General features: G+C 39.5%; 1 protein-coding gene across 2 annotated transcripts in view; it reads right to left on the reverse strand.

The window, feature by feature from the left end:
* sema3c (sema domain, immunoglobulin domain (Ig), short basic domain, secreted, (semaphorin) 3C) overlaps window positions 1–22,292 on the reverse strand; it is a 49,713-nt gene that overhangs the window by 19,916 nt on the left and 7,505 nt on the right. For both annotated transcript variants that reach the window (XM_081604224.1, XM_081604223.1), the window contains exons 3-6: window positions 11,440–11,600; window positions 10,840–10,902; window positions 5,821–5,940; window positions 1,124–1,214 (exon numbers count right to left, since the gene is read on the reverse strand). In XM_081604224.1, the coding sequence (XP_081460350.1) occupies window positions 1,124–1,214; window positions 5,821–5,940; window positions 10,840–10,902; window positions 11,440–11,600 (435 nt within the window). The remainder of the gene's footprint in view (window positions 1–1,123; window positions 1,215–5,820; window positions 5,941–10,839; window positions 10,903–11,439; window positions 11,601–22,292) is intronic.

Raw genomic sequence — 22,292 nt, forward strand, 5'->3', positions numbered from 1 at the left:
CTGTTTTTAAGTCATTACATCTGCAGATGGAGCTTTTAGACTTAAGACTGTTTCTCTTTGGTTTCAAACTTCTGTTACAATTTTGAATATTAAAACTAAACTTTCGCCTGGTTTTGTGTTTGGTGCTGGCCTGAAAATTTTTAAATAAATATCAAGTTTCTGCCTGAAGACACATATTTATGTACATATTGTGTCACTGTTCAACATTTTACCAGACTGAACTGACTTTTCCCGTTTCTGGCCTCTAAAAATCTGTCATTTTTTTTCTCATTTTTAAATGCAGAGAACTTTTTTGATACCACAAACTAGTATTAATATGTGTTTTAACACTTTGTGGATGTATTACAAGTAAACACCTGAAATGCACAGCTTTACTGTGTCACAACAAGGGAAAAAAATCTAAAAAAATGAGCAAATATTTCAGGAAGAGATGTGTGGGCTTTCACAAACCTCACTGGTTTAAGTTTTCCGATGTCTGAAGGTGCCAAAAACAACAAATATAAACAACATGGGCATATTTTATGATCCAGACATGAAAATGTCCAAAACAAAAAACTCAAAGAATCTAAATTAAGGCGGTAAGATTTATTATCCAGTGAAACTGATCCTGTACTGTAACATCAAAAAGTTATTAAAACAGATTAAGTTACTTTCTAGATACATCTTGCTGTCTGATTAAACTAAATTTTATGTTTTATGCTTTATTTTATTTCTCCAAATGATGATGTCTGAGAAATCCATCTTAATGTGAAGCATGGGAGTGGCAGCATCTTGCTGTGGGGGTGTTTTGCTGCACTTCACACAACAGAAAGCAAGAAAAATGTAACCAATTAATGAGATAATTTAGAGTAATTTACTTCAGTTTAGACTTACTATAAGCATTTTATTTATTCAGGAGTCTAATTCAAAACAAACGAGGGAGACGTCCGAGTAGCTGCAGGTCTGAAAAACATTTTAATGCCTGAACTCTGACGACAGCATTTCTGCCGTCGGTCCCATCTGGACAAAAAGCAGCACAAGCAAATTCCTGACAAGCCGTTAACCGCCTGCAGGCGAAACTGATCACTGTTTTTATTGACATGAATTGGGAGATAACGAAACGAAGATGAAGGAAAGCACCTACTGATCACGACAGAGACTGTGTTGACCTGAGGATTGAAGGAGCACCTCCCTTTTCCTGATTCCGTCTCCGAGTCGACATAAAACACTTGCTCCTGTTGCAAAGACACAGAGAAAGACAGAGAATGTGACGGGATTTTTCCGCTTCATTCGTTTACAGCCAGATTTTCCGTCCATTTGGTTTAAATAACGCACAGAGACCCAGACCCTCGTCAGTTTACCTTAACCGGCCCGTGAGGGACACTAAAATAACATTCCACTTTTGTGCAGACAAGGAATTTCCCTGCTGATGTGTTGGACGGCCATCTTTCCAACTCAGGCGGATTTGCTGCCAAACTGCAACACCCTGCTAGTGGCAGAGCCTCGACAGGCCAAGAGCAACCTGGGTGAATGATAGCACTTCCTGTCCCATCCATTAGGATGCGGCTCGCTGGATGACATCAGTTAGGAAGTATTAATCCAGGAAAATGTGTGTGTTTGCCAAAAGCTTATGGAGGTGGACGCAGTGCAGCTGGCGGATTCCTGGAACGGAGATTAAAAACCTGCTGAATGTTTTAGTTATCTACCGGGACTTGACCTGGATGTTTGATTGTGGGAAGATTTTAGAGGTAAAATAATAAATTATACCATCTATTTCATGTGGATTTATAATATGACACCCTATAAAGACAAAGAGTCATATTTAACACCTTGGATTGACCATTTAGTGCAAAGTTTTCTCTCCCAGTTGATGTTGGCTTGAAGAAAAAAGGTAAAGTGGGAATACAAGCTGTGCAACCAATGGGTTCCAATTTCTTTAATGCAAACAGATGTGATATTGTTACATCTGTAAAATATTATTAAGCATGTTGTCATTTGAGGTTATGTTTGAAGCTTCGTAAGGAGGTATAAAGGGATTTTTAGTGTTATGACTAGAGGTTAGATGGGTTGGATTGATCCAAAAGTTGGTATCAGTATTCGATTGATACACTACTTTAGTAGAGTACTTCTTAAAGTTTGGTTTTATTTTTGTATAAACTTTCAATGACCATAAAAAAAGATATTGCTTTGATTTGCTCTCAAATGTTGATGTTTGCACTCAATTTGGAAAACAACACACCTGTTTTTTCCTATTGCTTTATCAAGTCAATATGCTGTTACAGCCATAAACTTTGTCTTTATTCATTCAGTAGTTGGAAACAATGCTGTATAAATCAAATATTACAGAAAAGATCATTTGGGGTCTCTGTCTCTTTAAATAGTCCTGCTTTTCTGTAACTCCGCCTCCAGGAAGTCATCACAACAGGTATGTTTTGATGAAGAAATAACATAAAGTGATGTAAAGTTTTTTTTAAAAGGTTATTTTACATAATACTGCCCATTTAAATGACATTGTTTCTGGTTTTTCCCATTTTAATTGTGGCTAAAGTTGACTTAGACGTTCTCAGACACTCACATTAGCTTGAAAAAACACAATATTTTATTTACATTTATAATTATGATTTGTTTAAAAGGCGATTATTTGCCAGTACATGTAGAGTTTCATCTCTGCTTCATTTTAAAGTGTTTCTCTGTTCTTAAGAACTAAAAATATCAGTCCCACTTCAATGAAAAGCATCGAGACAAATGGTGTCATATTTCTCCGTTTTAAGTTATATTATATTGTTACAACCCTCATTATGTTGTCAAGCTTTTCAAAGTGGAACATTTGGTGTCATAACCAACAAAGAGATGAATAAAAGGGATTTTATGCCATTATTTAATGCAAGATAGAAGATACTGTATATTGGAATTACAGTAATAAACGTTGATTTCAGACACTGGGTTAAGTAGGGGTTAAAGAAATACTAGGTAATTACATTTAGAGTGAATTAATCAACTAAAAAAAAAGTTATTTGTCAAGCTGTCAAACAACTTGTCATCTCCAATATATTGAATTTCAAAACACCACAACAAGCTGGGACACCGTCAAAGAACAAACGACCAAGCGGACAGCTCTGAACTTTCCGCTACAGCGACTTTTCATGCTCAACAGATCTCTTTTCCTGAAGCAGTGACATGATTAAGCTGCGAGCTGGAGAACAAACAAACAAAAAAACCCAAATGACAAAAGGCTCAGAGTGAAGAGAGACTCTGGTTTTCACTCCTTCGTGGGCGAATGTTGTTCTGTTCGGTTCGCTGCGGCGTTTCCATTACAAATGTGCAAAAAATATCGTCAATATTCTGTGAATGTCGGAAAACACAAATTCGCAGTTGGTAGTGATGGGTCCAGCAACACTGATGCGTCGGCGCATCAAGCCCGCAGACCAAACCGTGTCGCTGCGCGTATTGGTTTCAGCAAGTCACGTGACCGATACAGGAACTGTTTCGAAATGACATTAACACGCCAAACTGTGTTTATAAGGAAGCGAATCTGTCAAAAGCATTTGCCAAACGAATTCTTGATCTTTTACATTGTCATCTATGGAGCAGCTTCAAAGGAAATGTTTCCGCAGTGTGGGACCATTTTGATCTTATATTGGAAAATAAATTTGTTTTCATTTTTGTCGTTTCATCCGGTTCTTGTCAGTTTCTACTTGATCTATCTGAACCCAAATTCAGCTGAAACTGACTCTTAGTTTACTTTCATTTTATGTTCTGCAGGTTAAATGTTGCATATGTTTGACTAAACTCTTATTTAAATAAATCCACCTTTTCAATGTTGAGGCATTATGAGGCATGAGAATGAAGTCCCAGATTCACCCAGATAAACTCAGACATGCAGCCATTCTACAAATTACTCAGTTGCATTTTATAAATTATTTCATATACAGTGAACCCTCGCTGTAACGCGATTCACTTTTCACGGTATCGCTGCTGCTTTGCAGAGTTTTTTGTGCAGTTTTTTTTCACAGTGTTCTGCGTCCTGATTGACCATATGATTGATAAAAACAGTCTCCGCGCTTCTTCTCTACCTGAGTGCCAATTCCGTTACGGTGTTTAATACAGATTGGCCACTCAGGAGATGGAAACTGAAACTTTGAATGCCAGCTGGAAAAAAACTGGCCAGAAGTAGCGCAAAACCCGACCCGAGGCTCGTTTGATGAGATCCGCCGCTCTGCCGTAGATACGGCTGTAAATCTGGCGGTGCAGGTTGGAGGAGATGCTTTAATGACACGACTCCGGATCACATTAATAAGGCCCGATTGATGCACACGCACATCCGCTGCTCTGAAAACAAGTTTTGATCTTTGGTTTCAATGTAGAGTATTTAATTATGCTGTATAATAATTGTAAAAACTAAAGGTTTTACTACTTCACGGATTTCGCCTCACGGGTTATTTTCGGAAGGGTTCGCTGTAAATATAGTGTTTAATTCATTTTTTCTACAGAAGGAGAAATTTTGTCAAAAAAGCGTAACAGTCTAAATTTCTAAATGTTGTAAAAACTTTTTTGTTTTTAATAAAAATTTGTGGGGAAAAAAACAGTCATTCCAAACACATTCACTTACATTTTCACTTCATGGTACATGTTCACATTCTTTATTGACTGTATATCAAATATATTTTAAATGTAACTGAAGATATGACATAATACAGCATATAATATTCAATAAAATACAAAGACTTAAATCTTATTGTATAGACTTGATCATCCAATCACTACGTTGGCTGTAGGAATTTTTAATGTCCAGCAGGTGTCAGTATTGAGTGACACAGCATCGACACAGTGTTGCTATGTGTCGAAACGATACATGACGCCTCATCTATCCATCACTAGCAATTGGATTATTTCCATGAAATACGAAATGTTCACGAGATAAGTCATTAAAAAAACATGATCCTTCAGCTACTTCCTGTTTTCTTCTTCTTCGTGGTTCAAGCCAGAGGCGACATCCGGCTGTTGATCACGTGACTCGTGTGACGCAAAAAAGTGTTTCTATTGTAGTTTTGCTGAATAAACAAATTTTGATACGACCAAAGAACTGCAATGAGCCATCTTAGATGGAACAAAAGGAGGAGTACATTTCTGCCAAAAAAATGGAAATTTTGAGTTTAATTTAAAAAAAATTGCTAAAAAAACACTTTTAATTAATCTCAGGAATTTTCAAGAAAAACAGTGAACATTTCTGAGTTTCAAAAGCTGAATATATTTGAAAAAAATCCTCTTTTTAAAAATTTTTTTATTTCTGACAATCTCAGAATTTCTTTATTTTTGCCATAAATTTACTCTTTTCTCTATCTGCAATGGCACTATGGCGTCGTAAAAAAAAAAACCCTTAGCAAGTCCTAACTGGCGCGTTTCCATTGAGCGATTTATTTTCAAAATGCCAAGTTGCACAATTATACAGTAATTACTTTTCTGCTGGAGGCCTTCCCTGTCTTTTCTTCTGGTCGGATGTGAGTGACGAGAAAAGCGCAGACCTCCAGTTTCTTCTTCTTCTACTCCCTTATCTCACGCAGCATCAAACTGACGACATGAAAACTTGGCACGTATGCAGTTACGGAATCTAATACCGCGCTAAAAACATACGGCAATGCTTAGCTTTACTAATGCTGTGATGTGATTATAGCAATTTGAAATGCACTAGTTGTCAAACAATTCCTACAGCTCCAGATGTAGCGTTATCCCACAGCCAAAAGTCTGGAAGGGTATTCTTAATAGCCAGTGTTTTTTTACTCACTCAGCTGCGGTTGACTAGTTTATTTCCATAATGAAGAGAATCCATCATTTTGAACCCACCTCTGGTCTTCGGCCTCTGTTGATGTACACACAGACGGGGCTGTAGGCTCCACTGCCACACATAAACAGATGAGTTCTGTTGTACGGCTGCACCACGCGGACAAAATTCCCACAGCCGTGCTGGAAAGTGAAGCGAAAGACAAGAAAAGTACAACATGAAAGCGTTTCTTACAACTTTCCAAGCTGGAAAGATGAATTTATTATGGAGGAAATACGTTGCCATGATTCTCTTAAACACCTTCCAAAACACGAGGAACTAAATTAAATGTTTTTTTCCTCTCGTAAATCAAATTCTGGATTTAAATGTCGCTGTTAAATTGCTGCTTTACCCTTGTGGCAAAACTTGGCGCAGAGGTAATCCAATGAAATACACATTTTTTCCAAAATACTTCCTGGTTCTTTTAAACTCATTTTTAAATCGTTGAGAAGAAAGTTGAGCAAATTAAAAACAAAAAGGAACCAAAGATTAAAAGTAGATGGTTATTTTTTGTATTTTAGCCAGAGGTTTGTCATTTCTTGTATCTGAATAAAGGGGAATATCATGCAATATTTCTAACAGATGTTAAATACAAAAGTTTCTGCTGTGACAAAGTAAAATAAAAAAATACTTTTTACTGTTTCCTCTCCCAGTTCTAGTCTGTAACAACAACTTCTTGGACAGTCTGAAGGAATATCCTTTTTTAAATGCTGTTTTTTCGGCCATTTTGAAATAAAACGGTATTTATCTACATGATCTCAGGGGTTTCTTTCAAAAACATTGAAGCATATTCGCTGCATTTCTCAGTTTTTGCCAAATATCCAAAGTTACTCTGAAAGGGGCCTTGTTTTAATCATTGCTGAGGTTTCCACTGTGGGTTTTTAACTGAAATGAATCTAATCATCAGCGCTGCTCTAAGAACTTTTATTCGCATCATCTTCATACGTGACAGTAAAGCACAGAAGCATCACTGCTTCCTTTTACAAGGAGCAAGCAGATCTCTGGCCAGATATCCCGTCTCTTTCTTGGATGTTTTTCCAGATATAAACACAAGGTGTACGGCATTTCCACTGCGCATTTATTGCTGCTGAATAATATCCCGCATGAGGCAGTATCTCAACCTTATCTCTATTATGACTTGCTCTTGATAGTATAAACCCAGCAGTGCTCACTGGTGTGGTATTGAGGCCAGTGGAAAAAGAGGATCAGCGAAACAACCGCAGGCTGTTTCCAACGTCAGGGGATAAGGTTTAAAAAGTGACCTTTTGAACCGGTTAAGGTAGGTCTATGGTCTACACAAAACATGTTTGTCACATTTTTTGCACAACATTATTGTTAGATAATCTGATTTTATCCTTGAAAAGCAGAAGTAGAGCCTCCTGCACAACCTGCAAGAATGCAGCAAGTGCTTTCTGGATGGCAAGTCAACAACAAAACATTTATCCTTTCCAGCAGCCATTGTACAGCGCACACAGCAGTAAAACCAGCTGACGAAATGTGCTGGAGCTCAGCGTGGGTTGCTAGGTAACTGTCTGGGGTTGCTAGGTGACGGGCAGCGCCTGCTGATTTGTGACGCTACATTCTAGAAGTTTCTGAAAAGGCTCAATTTCCAGACCCCATAAAACATTAACATTTCCAAAAACTATCTGGATGGTTGTTTTTTTTAAATGTTTGGACCGTTTTTGGAAGCAGTTGAACCCAAATGGAAGCACAAAACGTGAGATTTGCATAATAAAACCAGAAAGGTTGGTGTCATATCCTTCTTTAAGGCTTCTATGAAAATAAATTTCAGAGAAAGCTGAAGAGTTTTAAAGCTGCCACCAGTGGCTGGTGCTGTGCACTTCAGATCAGCTGGCTGAAAGAAGGCTACTGCACTTCTCTATGGTTACAAAATGGATAAATTCAAAAGTGAGACCATCCTACCAGACTATCTAAACTCACACCTTTTGGTTGAAATAACGAAAAATATTTAGACCGTTTATCAAAATAAGTTAGAAAAACACACATTCATAATGTATCCTATGACTGCATGTCATGTTTTTTTGTTTTAAAATGTGTATCATGGTATATTTAGTCAATGATATCTTAGCATGTTTCGATAAAGCTCCATGAAAACCACTGCCAGGTTGTTGCCTCGTAACCAAACTCGGTAGCAGTGGGAGTGATCAACTCTGTTGGTAATTGAGCGAAAGCTTGCAGAAAACGTGTGGAGAAAGAGAAAGAGAGCAAAGTGGGGGAGGACAAGAACACGAATCCAGGGAGTCGTCAGGATCTTGGACATGACTCCAGCTTTGGCAGCTGCTGCAGATCTTGGTCAGCGCGCAGAAATCCACCGAGAGCCATTAGTGAGCTGCAACTGAATATTTCACCGACTCACGCCCGTTTCTGTTATCCATCCTCATTTGGTTTATGACTGTCTGTCCGTCCATCCTGCTTCTCGCTTTCATCCCTCGTTCATCTCCACAGAACCACATGAACCCTGCTGCGGTCGCGTCTGATCAGAGCCGCGTTTATGCGTGGAGCCTTATCAAGTTTTACTTTCCTCTTGTGTTTCCCTCTCGACCCCCGAGTGCCTTCACCCTGAATTCAACGCGATCACGTCGGGTTTTGATTTTTCCTCTGCTGCAAACAATCTCACAACATGAAAGTTTTGCACAGAAATGGAAAAGAAGCGATGAAAACCAACCTGACCAAATCATGAATTTACAGTGTTTTATGACATTTTATGAAAATTGAGTTCAATTATACAAATCATGCTCAGGAATGATTGCAATTGGAACTATAGAATCAAGAAATGTACATGTAATAGTGTAAAATATCGTGAAAAGCAACACATTACGATCAGAGCTAAAGAACAGATGAGAAACCAAACCAATATACTTTCAGAAAACATTTTTATCTCCAAAGTACTCCTACAAAAACCAATGATAAGACTGTTTTGTTATTTTTTGTTCTTGTCTGGGTTTTGCAGGGTTAAGCTTCCTGCTCATCCTTGAAAACCCAAAACAATCCTGCAAAGAAGATAAAATTCCTCCACAGTAAAATCTGAGACTAGTTTCAGGCGTCAATTAGTTTCCCCCACATGGTCAGGTTGGTTTACTTTGCATTTTTTCCTTTATAAGCGAAATCATAATTTAAAACAGACTTTTTTCTATTTATTCAAGTTATTCCCGTCTTATTTTTGACATCTGAAAGATGAGAAACATTTTCCCGCAGCACAATAGAGATAGGAAGTAGGATTTCAGTTGAGCAAACAACAAAAAGACTCTTTGAGGCAGTCGACCGTGGGAGGGAGGCAGAAGCTGAGAAACAGCGACAGTAACAGGAAAAGTGATCAAATAAGGCAGGAATTACAGTCAAACAGAAAATGCAACTAGTAGAAAGTGGTAAGAAATTAAACCGACAGAGGAAACGGCGGCTCACCCGAATATTTGAGAGAGCGTGTCAGCGGCACACATGCAATTACTCACAAACGACTCACTTACTGGAAGCTGCTCTCCCTCTATTTTTGAAACAGCAAATGACAACCAGGCTGTGCAAGTGAAGCTTCCGCTTGGTTTATTAAATTGGTTTAAAATGTGTGCTTCTTTGCGCTACACCGTTGTTTCTGTTTATCCCCATCAGTTCTCTGCTGCAACCACTTGAGGACAATCCAATTAAAGGAGAACAGGAATCTGTCTTCTGAGGCTCGCCGGATGATTTCATTATAAATCCTGTTGCAGCTAACAAGAAGCAGGGCGTCTAATGAAATCTCTCCATCAGTCAGATCTGGTTAATTTACAACCTTTGATGTAGATTCACTCCAACAGGCTTCGGTTTATCTCCAGCTCGCTCATTAAAAGCAGGGACTCCAGTTGGTGCCTCGACATAAATCTGCTGCTGGATACAAGCGTATTTGGAGTTAGGACAAGCGAACAGATGCTGGAGGAGAATCCCTCAGGGTGGGGAGGATTTATTTTGGGAAAACAGATTTGGGAACAGGTGACAAAAGCTTTGATTTTGATCTTGGCCATCGTGCCAGAGAGAAACACAAAGGCTTTCCAATCGGTGCTGGAAAAATAAAGTTAATATTCCAGTGACAGCCTCAGTGCTGGCCAGTATTTGTGTGGAGGAGATTTAGGGAAACTGAAGAAAAATAAATAATTAAGATTTTTCTGCTTCTGTATCAAAATCCAAAAAAATAACCAAATATTCTCATAAAACTGTTTTTTTCCTCAAAATTCTGATTTATTTGCCTTAAAATTTAGACTTTTCCTATCAAAATCCAATTTTTTACTCAAAATTCAGACTTTTTCTCTCCTCAAATTTCTGACCATTTCTCCTGAAAATTCACTTTTTCCGCCTCAAAATTATGACTATTTTAATCAAATTTCTCATTTTAACAAATTTCTTACTTTTTCTTCCTCAAATTTCTAACTTCTTCCATCAAAATTCTGAATTTTGTCCTCAAATTTGGGACTTTTTCCAGTCAAAATCCAGATTTATTTACTCAAAATTCTGACTTTTTCTCCCCTCAAATTTCTGACCATTTCTCCTGAAAATTCACTTTTTAAATCAAATTTCAAATTTTTAACAAACTTCTTACTTTTCTTGTTCAAATTTCTAACTTTCCCCCCTCAATATTCTGACTTTTTCCCTCAAATTTCAGATGTTTTTTACTCAAAATCCTGACTTTTTATCAAATTTCTGATTTTCTTTTTTCAAAATTCTGACTTTTTTCCTCAGAATTCTAATTCTGTGTCGAATTATTTCAAAATCTAATCATAAATATAAATAACCAAACATTCTCAGAAAAAAAGTAGAATTCTGAATTTATTTGATCACAAATGCTCATCAAGGACACAAAACAGGTTCTTAATAATGAATCTGTGTAGAGTTTATATCAAAACCTTAAACATAACTAACCTTTGATAAACTGCTAAAAGTGAAACATGTCGATTTTTGCATGAGTTTATCTGGATCTTTCTCTCTGATTTGTTGCATTTGTGATCACTTCATATTGTCAAACCCAAAAAACAAAAAGTTACACATGAGGTTCTTACTGTGGAGTCCTTTCCTGCCATTTGACATTCTTGTATTTTGCTGGTAGATGCAGGCCAAAACATCTGCAGGCGACAAAAACAAAGCAACGCATTAGACTGTAAAATAAAAACACAATCGACGGTTTTAAAATAATGCACTTTCATAACTCAGTGCGAGTAATTGCAGCTTTCATCTGCAGAGAATGTGTTTGGACCGCCGGAAAGGGGTTCAAAGGTCAAGCAAAAATGAATATATCATGCAATTTACTGGAGGAAAAGAAGAGGATGCAGCGTGGGGCCCTCAGGGGAAAACCAAATGCTTTCCCATCTGTTTATCCACTTCATGCCTGTCAATTACACAGAAGATAATTCCTTCACTGCATTCACAATTTGCTATAAGAGCACTTTGGCAGTTTCATGGATTTTCCAAATAACCCTAAAATTGCACTGATTATGGCAAATATAAGGCAATTTGCATATAACCAATAATTATTATAATCAGCAGCAATTGTAGCAAATAGTTTTTTCCTGTTTTTGAATATTGTTTTTGGGGTAATAAAGCCACGGACTGCAGAGGAGGAAGCGGCTTTCCTCGCGCGTTAACTCAAACCATCTGCTGACCTTAAGTGTGCCATGGGTGATGTTGTTGAGGTCCATGGAGAGAACATGGTCCTTGCAGCCCACGTACATCCTGTCCTGGTCCTCATCCATGTGCAGGATCCTGTAGTCCATGGCCTTGTCAGATATACTGAAGTGCTCAAACGACTGCGACCCCTTCAGATCTGCAAGGAGCAGACAGGACGTAAAAAGAAAACGTTCAAATAAACCGAGATAAAAGGAGCTTCTGAGGTAAATTCCTAATAAACAGATCAAAAAAAGAGAAAGCTTGATATCGAGGCTTTCAGGATTTGGCAGCTGTTCTTTAAACACGCCTTACAGATGCCACTAGATATTGACTTGGCACAAAGAAACTGCAACTAAAGCTCTTCCTCCATCTACAATATAGTACCGAGAAGTCAGGAGATATAAAAGCAAAACCTTTTTTGTTCTGTCAAGCTCAAGTAACAACCTAATCTCTCCTGAATACAAGCAGCACATGAAGCAGGGAGCGTTCTTGACGCAGACAGGGCTGTAGTCATGACCACTTAAGGTGATTAATAGACTAGATAAAGTCTACGGTTGGAGACGAAGCTCAAACAAGTTCAAAGCCAAGTAGAAATAAAACGGCAGCTTTATTATCCCTTAAGCTGCTGCTGAGTGAGGGAAAACTCGAGTCGAAGGGTTTAGGCAAGTTTCAAACGTGCGAGGAGAGCAAAAACTAAAAAAAGGAGAGGGGACGTATAGAAGGGACAGATTTGTGGACAGTGTTTCATCACTGGCTCGTGGGAAATCCAGACCTTCTTCAGATTATTTTAGGGAATCCTCCGAAAGATTGCTGACCAGGGAAGATCCTGATAAGGCGCCTCAAACTCAAGTAAGTTATGATGTGTTCCTGAAACTAAACATGTGGTTCATCTAACCCACATGTGTCAAACTCGAGGCCCGAGGGCCAAATCCGGCCCCTAAACCCTTTGGTACCAATGTCAAGATAACAGTGTGCTTAAATATCATTTTATGAATCAAATCAAAGCAGTTTTTATCTATTTTCTATTAGATTTCATCAATCAGTCCATCCGGTTTCCTGTGAATTATTGTAGAAAAATCAACATTTGGGTTTAAGTGCCTCAACCTCAACTGATGTCAGATTATATTCCATTATTTATACGGCGAGTAATAAAAAGTCACATTTACAGTCATACATAAATATTTTTATATATTAGTACCGCAAACACTTTAACTTTTATTGCAAAAAAAAAATCACAAAAACACTCGTGAAACCCTGGAGGGACTGAAAAGATGTTCAACATTGTTTAATTTTAAGAATTCACTAAAATCTTAAAGGGTTTTATCAACACATTCTGGCATAATCGGCCCTTTAAGAGCGTTCATGATCTTTATTAGCTTGTCGTCTACCGTTGGTCAATAAACTTTCAAATCAATCCACGATGACATTATTACTTCTGTAAACATTTTGCTGCTGTGTGACATCAACGTTCTTCTTCTCCACAAGCTTCGGGAAAGTAGACGGTTCAAAAATTAAGACAGTTTCAGTGAAATTACCATGAGATTTTACCTTTTTTTGTGATTGTCTCCTTAAATAATGCACATAATTTACTACAAAAACACGAACTGATGCATCATGGTTTAAACAAGTGGAAATAAAATTGGTTTGTTTATGAAATGGAGGTAGGACCAGAAGAAATGGGTAGAAATTGGAGTCATCAGTTGCCACAGGATTGTTTTTAACGGAAGTTCAGTTGCACGCAAAAAAGTTTCAGATGGAAGAAGTTCACCAGGAAGTCTGAAACTCGTCAATGAGCAACATAGTGGTGAATGACTTTGGCTTCGCTGATTGAATTAAAGGGAAGTCGTGATTACATGGCTTGTTAAGAGTTTGTCACTCGTTGAATGGTTCACACAGCCACCATAAACGGCCTCAGACAGTTATTTTCAGCCTGTTTGCTCCACAGATAGAACATTCCTAACCAAAGGCCTTCACTATTGAAGCCAAACTCATGCATATTTATCACTTTTTCAATCTGCTCTGAGAGCGAAGGCCGGGGGCGGCAATGTAGATCTGCAGCCTCTGTTTCCTCTCCTGTATTGACCCTCTCTTAGCGCTCTTTGTGTTCCCTCCTCTAATCAACAAAACAGGTTGGTTGTGCTTTGCCACAATCCCTTAAGCTAAAGTCACATTTTCCTGATTGTGTGGCATATGCTTTTGAGGTTTCGGCCTTTTATCTTTTGGTAAAGTGGCTTTTTTCTGAGGCGCCCCTCTCTCCCATCAGGGGCGGTCGGTCGCAGCGCAAGGCTTGAAGTGTTTAACTTCACATAAAGGCAAGTTAACCTCTTCAGGAACAAGAACGTTTCCCACGGCTCTTCACTCCCCTCTTCAGCTGCGCTTTAGGTAAATTGCCTCATCTTGAGCTCAAAGGCAGTCTTACAGGAAAGAATAGTCAGAAATTGAACTTTTATTCTTATAGAGTCAACAAAAAGAAAATATACTGAAAAAAAACAGTTTTATATATATATATATATATATATATATATATATATATATACACAACTCTGGAAAAGATTAAGAGACCACTGATCTCTGTTTCTTTGATTTTAATTTTTATAGGTATATATCTGAGTAAAATGAACATTGTTTTGTGTTTTTATTCTATGGACTTGTGACATCATGTCTCTTATTTGCAGAAAAAGAAATGGTCAAAATATTGAAAAAGATGTGCTTTCAAACCTGAAATAATGCAAAGAAAACAAGTTAATATTCATTTAGAGACAACAATATTAATGTTTTAACTTAGGAAGAGTTCATAAATCTAGGTTTGGTGGAATAACCCGGAGGTTTTTTTTTTCCAGAGCTGCATTTGTTCATATATTGCAAATAAACTCCTGGCCACCCCCCAATCCCCCCAACTCAGAGTTTACACTCGCACATGAAAATGGCTGCAAACACATGCGCAGTTATGCAACTGTACATCTTTGAAAAGCATACGTGGGGCCTCCTGCACAACCAACTTGATTGCATCAAGTGGTTTCTGAAAGGTAAGTCAACAACAAAACTCGTCTTTTCTAGCAGCCATTGTACAGTGCATACAGTGATAAAGCCAGCTGACCTAACGTGTTGGAGCTCAGGTTGGGTTGCTAGGTAACGGACTGGGCTCTGCAGGGGTTAACAGGCTGGGGTTGCCGTCATAGGGGTTGAAATTGACATTTTGTTTTTCATTTTTGTGTCAACAGGCTACAGTGAAATCATGGTCCTTTGTTTATTGATCATACCATCAGAACGCCACACTGGCCATGTTTTAATCAACATTTACTTTAGAGTTCAAGAAATCTTTAAAAGCAAAGCAAAAACACTGGAAAGAAAGTTTCATGCAGTCCAGGTTTAGGTTTTTAAATCAGAGTCAATGTGCGAAAATATCAATAAAAGATGTTTTGCACCATGTTTAGCTTAAGATAGCTTCCATCTGTAGCTCTAGGTTTTTGTCTTCCCCACCAAAAACAATGTTGCGCAATAACTCGAGCCAGACAAAGAGCATTTCATGTAAAACAGACAGAACCGATCCAGAACATTCCACCAGGGAAACAAATTGTTCTTGCAGGGGTGTGGTGACTTCTCGACATTATGGCGACTCTGTTTCGTTTCCTCATTGAAGGGGGGAATCAGAGACTTCATGCTCTCTTGTGAGGGTGGGAGGCGAGTTGAGCGTGACTCTGGGATGAGATGCAGCAGGGGTGTGTCCGCTCAAAAAGAGCCAAACGGAGACCCTGCAGAGTCTGCGTGCCGTTGGATCTGGTATCTCTCTGCCTTCAGCCTCGTGCAAACACATGAGTCACTCCCACTGCTGCAGCATTATAGTCCAGAACTGAAAGTTCAGCTGGCCAGATGGAGCACCTGCTCTGACGGAGAGACAGCGGGGCGCTGTAAACAACCAAGACTTTCCGGGTTCGCACAGTACACCCAATCCGTGTGTTTACAGAATATCTCCCAGCTCATAACCTCAGGCTGAGTCTGACTAATCTGGCCAGGTGTTGGGGTCCAATTGCACCCCAAGACCTCGTTGTAGCAGTTTTATTTATGAGATTTCCTGAATGCTGCGTTTAAATAGGCTGTAGTTTTTGTTTGCGCTGCGTGTTTGGGGATAAAAAGGAATTTTCAGGAGTACGTGACGCTCGTTAGTTTGGTTTATTTGCATTCCTCGGGGTTGAGGTCACTCCCTAGAGGAAAGACTGTCAAAAATTAACGAGGAATTGCTGTAAACTGTCTTGTTTTGTTAGGCGTGGATTAGCAGAGGATAGTGACAATAAAATTACACTCTTGAGCTAATTTCCCGTTTTAAAAAAAAAGTCAAATTGATGAAGACGGAGTGAGAAAAGAAGGACAATAAGAAGAGAAGAGAAAAAGCCAGGCTTAAGGTTGACAGCTGGTGGGTTTTGTATTATGCATGCTGGCAGGTGGGCCTTGTACCTCCCTACGGACCTCACAGCAGTCTCCTGTGTCTTGCCTTTGATTATGAGCTTTGACCCATAATATCCTATTGGCTCCATGGCAGACAGGTTGTGATGCAATCCAATCGGATCAGCATGGTGGACGGTGCAGCTAGCGGAAAAGGGCAAGTTGGTGACGGGAGAATTGAGAGTTCAGCTGAGTTGAAGCTCCACAAAAGCCTTTTGTTTCGCCAAGATACTGCAGAGGTCATCCAATTTGGAACAACAGATTGCTGTTTCAGCTGCAGATGAGGTCATATCAGAACTTACTGCTCACTTGTTGGTAGGCATCATCAGATCAGAAGGGCTTAAAGGGACAGTTGACTGTTGAATCTATGTTTAATTGGCTAAATTATCAGAGAGCTGCAATTTTAAGCCACCCTTGGCATTTTATCTCAGCCAGAGATGCTCAAGAGTCATTTTGCAAAGTCAAGTCTCAAGTCTTTTAGGGGCAAATACAAGAGAAGTCTCAAATATTTAGGTCAAAGTCCAAGTCAAGTCTCGGATTTTAAACTTGACTTGGCGTTTTCTCTCAAAAAATGGAGAGACAAGTCCAAACTGACTCTCGTCTTTGAGGAAGATCCAAATCCCAAATTTTACAAACCAAGTCCAAGTCAAGGTTCAAGTCTTTTAGCGGCAAGTCCAAGCAAAGTCTTGGTTATTTCCAGCCAAGTCTGAGTCAAGTCTAAGTTTTTCTTAGAGAAAACTTCAAGTCAAGTTTAAAACCTGAGACACAAGTCCAAGTCAAGGTTCAGGTCTGTCACTTCAAGTCCAAGTCAAACCTAATTTCTTTCAGGAAAAACTCCAAATAAAGTTTAAAATCTGAGAGACAAGTCTATGCCAGGTCTCAAGTCTTTCAGGAATACGTCAAAGTCAAGTCTTTATAACTCAAGACTTGACTTCAAGTCAAGGTTGAAGTCAGGGAGTTTTTCTTTCAGGGAAAAACTCCAAATCAATTTTCAAATCTGAGACAAGTCCAAGTTAACTCTCACATCTTTGAAGAAGAAGATTTTAAATGGCAAGTCCTCGTCAAGGCTGAAGTAATTCACAAGTCCGAGCCAAACCTAATTTCTTTCAGGAAAAGCTCTAAATCAAGTTTTAAGTCTAAGTAAAGTCTAAGTCAAGTCTCGAGTCTTTATTCTAAAACCAAGTCACGTTTCAGTTCTCTGTGGCCCGACATGGGGTGAAAAGTCCAAGAAAAGTCACCACATCTCAGTGAAATGACTAAAACGAACATTTTCTCATCAAATGCATGAAGTAAGAACATCTAAAACAATTCCAACTGTCTGTAAACTGTGAGGAAAACCTTCTCTGGGTGGAAGGGTGAATTGGCCAACAGAGCTTGGCATCCCACAGACTTAAAAAGGAGCATTCTTTTCTTTTTGTCTCGAGACTGTGGTGAAAAAGCACGGGACGCAAAACCAAAACATGTGGCTCTGACAAGGAGGGGACCTGTCATTATGTGCCTGTTTGTATGGGAACAATTAAGTGCAGAAGAGACTTCAGCGCTCACTTCTCTGTGTTTTTTCTTCGTGATTACACATGATATCCAAGTGAGGAAATGCGACAGCCACAAAGAGGCTCCTTTCAGTGTGTTCTGTCAGGCTTGGCTCCAAAAATGGCTTGCATGATCAAATAACAGAGTCGGACAGCAGTAAACAAGGCTGCCATGGTTCTGGTTTGGGATCCCCAAACAAACACTGGTTTGTTGTAATGTAGCATTGTAAAATATTAGAGATTCGCAGCGGCTGGAAAATATGTGGGATCTTCATGGGCGATGCAAATGTGGGTCTGGAAATTTTGGCAGCCAGGCCCAAATGAGCGAGTTGGAGTCACTTCAGCATTGAAGGAATCTTCTGGAGGGACATAATTATTAGTGTAAAACTGGAGGTTTCAGCGTTTCTCTTCCGCTTTAGTTTGAGATCCTTCCTGTCCACAACATTCAAGTTCTCATCGGCATACACAAGTACCTTTAAATTGATCAAAAATGGATTAAGCTGCACGGATAGTTTTGAAGCTAACTTTTTAAGGCCTATTTCAAAGTGTGGAAACACACCAATTTCTACAAAAGTCACGTTTTGGGAAAATAATCAACAGCTGGGTGTTTTACTACTGGCGAAACGGACAAGATAGGAAGAAGTAGGACGATTGTTTTATCGGACAGGAACGTGTTGAATCCAAAGTTCTTCTGTAAAATCGCAACTATAATTTCCCCTAAACGCTGCTGCTTACTGTAATAGTGTGGAAAAATGTGTTCTTGAATAACTCAGTACATTTATTTAACAAAGAACATCAGACACGAACTAAAAGAAAAAGCACAGTACCGTCATGTCCTCTGCAATATCGTCGTATTCACTCTTACTCTTCTTATCGTTTCTAATTTAGCTCTTGTCGACGGCTCCACCTGGTGGCATGGAGTGATATAACACTACATAACACAAGGGGGAAACAAGCCGCCGACGTCTCCTCTGATTGGCTGATGTGATGAGTTATAAATATATATTCATATATATATATAATTATGAATATATTTAATGAAACTGCTTACATTCACCACTGTAATGGTTTTTCATGACATATCAAGAACCAAGCTTATTCCCATGTTTTTTTAAATTTCTTAATTTGTGGAAACACTGCAATTGTGAAATTGTGTTTTTTCAACATTAGCAGTAAACAGTAAGAAAAGCGCACATTCGTAATGAAAAGGCAGCTGGTGTCAGCTTGGTTGGGTAGTTAAAAACAGTAAAGGATCCCCATGCAGACCACTTTGAGTGTCCTTAGTAAATCTGGTCTTCATCAGTTGCCTGCATGCATTAACTCTGAGCTAATTAGGCTTGTTCTTCATATACTTGAAGTGGTACCTGTTATGTGGTTGTTAGGGGCAGCTGGTGGGAGAATCCCCATTCACCAAATGGTAAAGGAGCTTATACCGCCCCACTGCAATTCGTCTCTCCACACAAGACAATGAGAGCTTCAGACTCGGTTTCAAATACTGTTGCTCTTTGTCTGACCTGCTGGTTTAAGAGCTCTTCAGTTCACTTCTGGATGGCTGCACTTATGGAAAAGAAGTGCAGACCACTACGCCTACTGTGCCAATAAAAGTCTGTGTCCAGGCAACTGGCGGGCAGCTTGTTGCGATGAAAAATGAGCGCAGCCAGAACCTTTGGCCATCATCTCTTGTTTGAGACTTGCCCTGGCGGCACACTGTAATAACTGCTGCGGTATTTATGCAGCAAAGGGAAAGCTAAGGTGTCGACCACCCACGTTGCGTGGCATCGGCTGACAGAGTCGTCCGATTGTCTGTCCAACAGGCCTGTTGTGCATTCTCAGCACTTAAAATTCAGCCAGCGTGCATAAATGTGCAGTAATGTCAGAAGCCAGAGCTCACTCAGTCGGCATAAGCTTATTATCAACTGCCTCTATCAATCCCATGGCTGTTGCCTGACAATTATTTATATGCAGACATTTATAATGGGAATCATGTGTCTGGAGCAAATGCTTTAGTTCTGACAGCCATGTTTCCAAAGCAGACGCTAAATCCACGTATGAGAATGAGGAGCATTGTGCAGAGTGATTTTATCCAGCGCTAACGTCAACAGCAGGGTTCACTGCTAGCCAAACCTGTTAAGGATATGGCTAATATTCCCCCAGCAAGCTTTGAAACTGGAGATGACCTTCAGACCAAGATGCTGCCCCAGCAGCTAGTTTGCATTCCTGACGCCCCAATTAGCACCTGGCTTTGCCTTTCCATGCCGCTGGCAGTCAGGCGAACTCACACTGTCAACCACTGGGCTTTTAGCCGGCGACCTCTCCCCTACACACATCAGCTTCTGGTTTCTCCGCTCAGCCAGCAGACGGTAAATCTCCGGGATTTTACTGTCGCAGAGGCTCTCGTGGAGACTGTCACAGCAAGGGAAGACTTTCAGGAGACACGGGTCAGAGGACTTTCACTGCTGATGTATTTATTACCCACAGAGGACAAGGAAATGCTTAACCAGGTGGAACTGTCTTCGCCCAGAATTTGATCTAATTTATATGAAAAGGTCTCCCTCAGTTCTTACAATTTCAGTATCTTAGAAATAATACACCTGTTAAATATTCACGGTCACGGTATTGACTCTTTGCAGCTACGTCACTTGCGTAGCGCCACACAACATACTGAACGTTGCATCACACCATCGTGTGTCAAAACTTTTGAAAAGTTGGCCTATTCTGACTGCAAACCCCCATGCCGAATCAATCCTGTTCAGAAGGCGTCAAAGTCTTTGCCAAAACTGAACAGGGACAGAGACAGACTCCTACTAACATCCATGCTGCATAACTTAATCAGATATGAAGACTTTCTACGACAGGAGCATATGCCAACGCATGGGGAACAAACGGTCACGCTCCATTTCTCTACAAGGTTTCTGATTCCACTGCGTCAGCTTGGCAAGACCAAACATTCCTCGTATTCACAGAGCTTCACTGATTTTACTTTACAGGCTTCATTAAGCTCAAAAGCAGAGGGCGAAGAAGCTACTGTGCAGGCTTTATGTAAACCAAGGGCAGTAAGCCACACCGAGCGGTTAGGAGAAGCGTCAGCGTTTACCTTTGATTTTTGAGAAAGTAGTGCTTGGCACATTGTCTGTTTATTAACAATCTTTTTAGATGGATGTCCATAAGAGAGAAGAAGTCAAACATCTCGGATGAAAAGCTTACGAACAATTAGTGGAGGGTTTAGTTGAAGAAAAACACACTTTTAGTGACTGAGTGGAGAGTTTTACATCTCATTGTAGTCAGATTCTGAACCGTCACACACTTTTTAGTCAAGTTTACCAACTTTCCTGCATTCCTACAGCATTCCTACATGAAGGAGAGACAGAAGCCAGACGACTCGGCCGCTGCGTATGAATTATGAAGGATAACTGGTTGTAGTAATGAGTCATGAAAGGAAACCGGTGCATCCGCTCCCACATTGAGTTGATCTCCATGCCAAAGCCATGTGGTTCACGCCGGACCGAACGAGCGCTCGTTAAACCACGGAGCTCGTTTTAATCAATCACTCCAAATAGCTCAGCATGCCAACATCAGCATCAACCGCAGAAACGTCAGAGCAGACCTGCTCGGTCCTCAGCTGGCCTGATTTGGCTGGTTGGCACGGCCACTGTATACGTCTCCTGGTTCGCTTTGTATTGAATTTGAGAGTTTGCCAGAACGAGGCTGTTGATGAGGTTAAATGATGCTGATCGTAAACAGACCAACGAGCCATCTGTCAATGTGAGGGACGGATGGGAGACCCGGCATCGCTCCTGGCAACGGCTGATTCGGCTTCATATACAGTAGCAGAACAAATAAACATCAAATGAAACGTTTTCACTGGGAGATTCATTTCCTCCACTGTGTTCGATTCACAGTTTGACATGTGGGAATAATCTGTACTGCTGCTTGCATGTGTTGTGAATTATTATTATTGTACATAAAACAACTTAATAGCTGCACCATGCAGATGTTTTACACCAAGTTCAACTTTTGAAAACTTAGCCTTTCGAAATGGTTCACAGGGGATTTACAGGTTTATGTTTGGATTTTAGCTTCTTGTCCCTGATTTTTAGGCACATTGAGAATAGTTTGGTTAAAATGCGACAAGTGGGAAAGTGGGAAATATCAAAGACTTCTTCAGTAATTTCTCTGTTAAACGATAATTTTGATTTGAGACAATTTTCAAGTAATATATTGATAAAACTACGCGCAATCAAAACCATGGATTAAAATCATCAGAATGGAAATTATGAAGTTCTTTTCAATTTATAATGCGATTTAATTGATTAATTGTTTATTACGACAGGCTTAGTAAAAACTTGATTAAATTTGCCAAACTGGGTTATAAATGGCATTTTTTAAATAAATGTAACTAAAAAAGGTAACATGCTGTATTTTTGTAGCAAGAAATAATGGTTTAATTGCCAAAATGTTGAACATAAATCTCTGTTTTTATTTTTCTGTCCTGCAAAAAACACATTTGGACTTCAGATATTTACTATTAATGACATCAGAATATAATATTTGAAAAAAATCTACATAAACGCCACTGAATTGAGTGTTTCCTAAATCCTAATTAAGTCAGAATAGCTAGCAGCATAATCACAAAAGGCAGACTGTATCCTGAAAGTTGTTGGATTCATTTCCAAAAACTGTAATTATATTTCTTATTACACGCTCATTACGCCTCAGAAACGGCATCAAACTGCCATAAAACTCACCAGAATAGATGCTGAGAAAGAAGTGACATTTAAAGCCCCTGTGGAGGGGTAATTATGTTTTATCACACTGGGCATCCCTTAAATAGGTTTGCCTCTCGGCTGGATCTGTGTTTATTGTCCGAGGCCCGGCAGAGA

Source organism: Poecilia reticulata, chromosome 23 (assembly GCF_904066995.2).
Source record: "Poecilia reticulata chromosome 23, P_reticulata-male-v2, whole genome shotgun sequence".
NCBI lineage: Eukaryota > Metazoa > Chordata > Actinopteri > Cyprinodontiformes > Poeciliidae > Poecilia > Poecilia reticulata.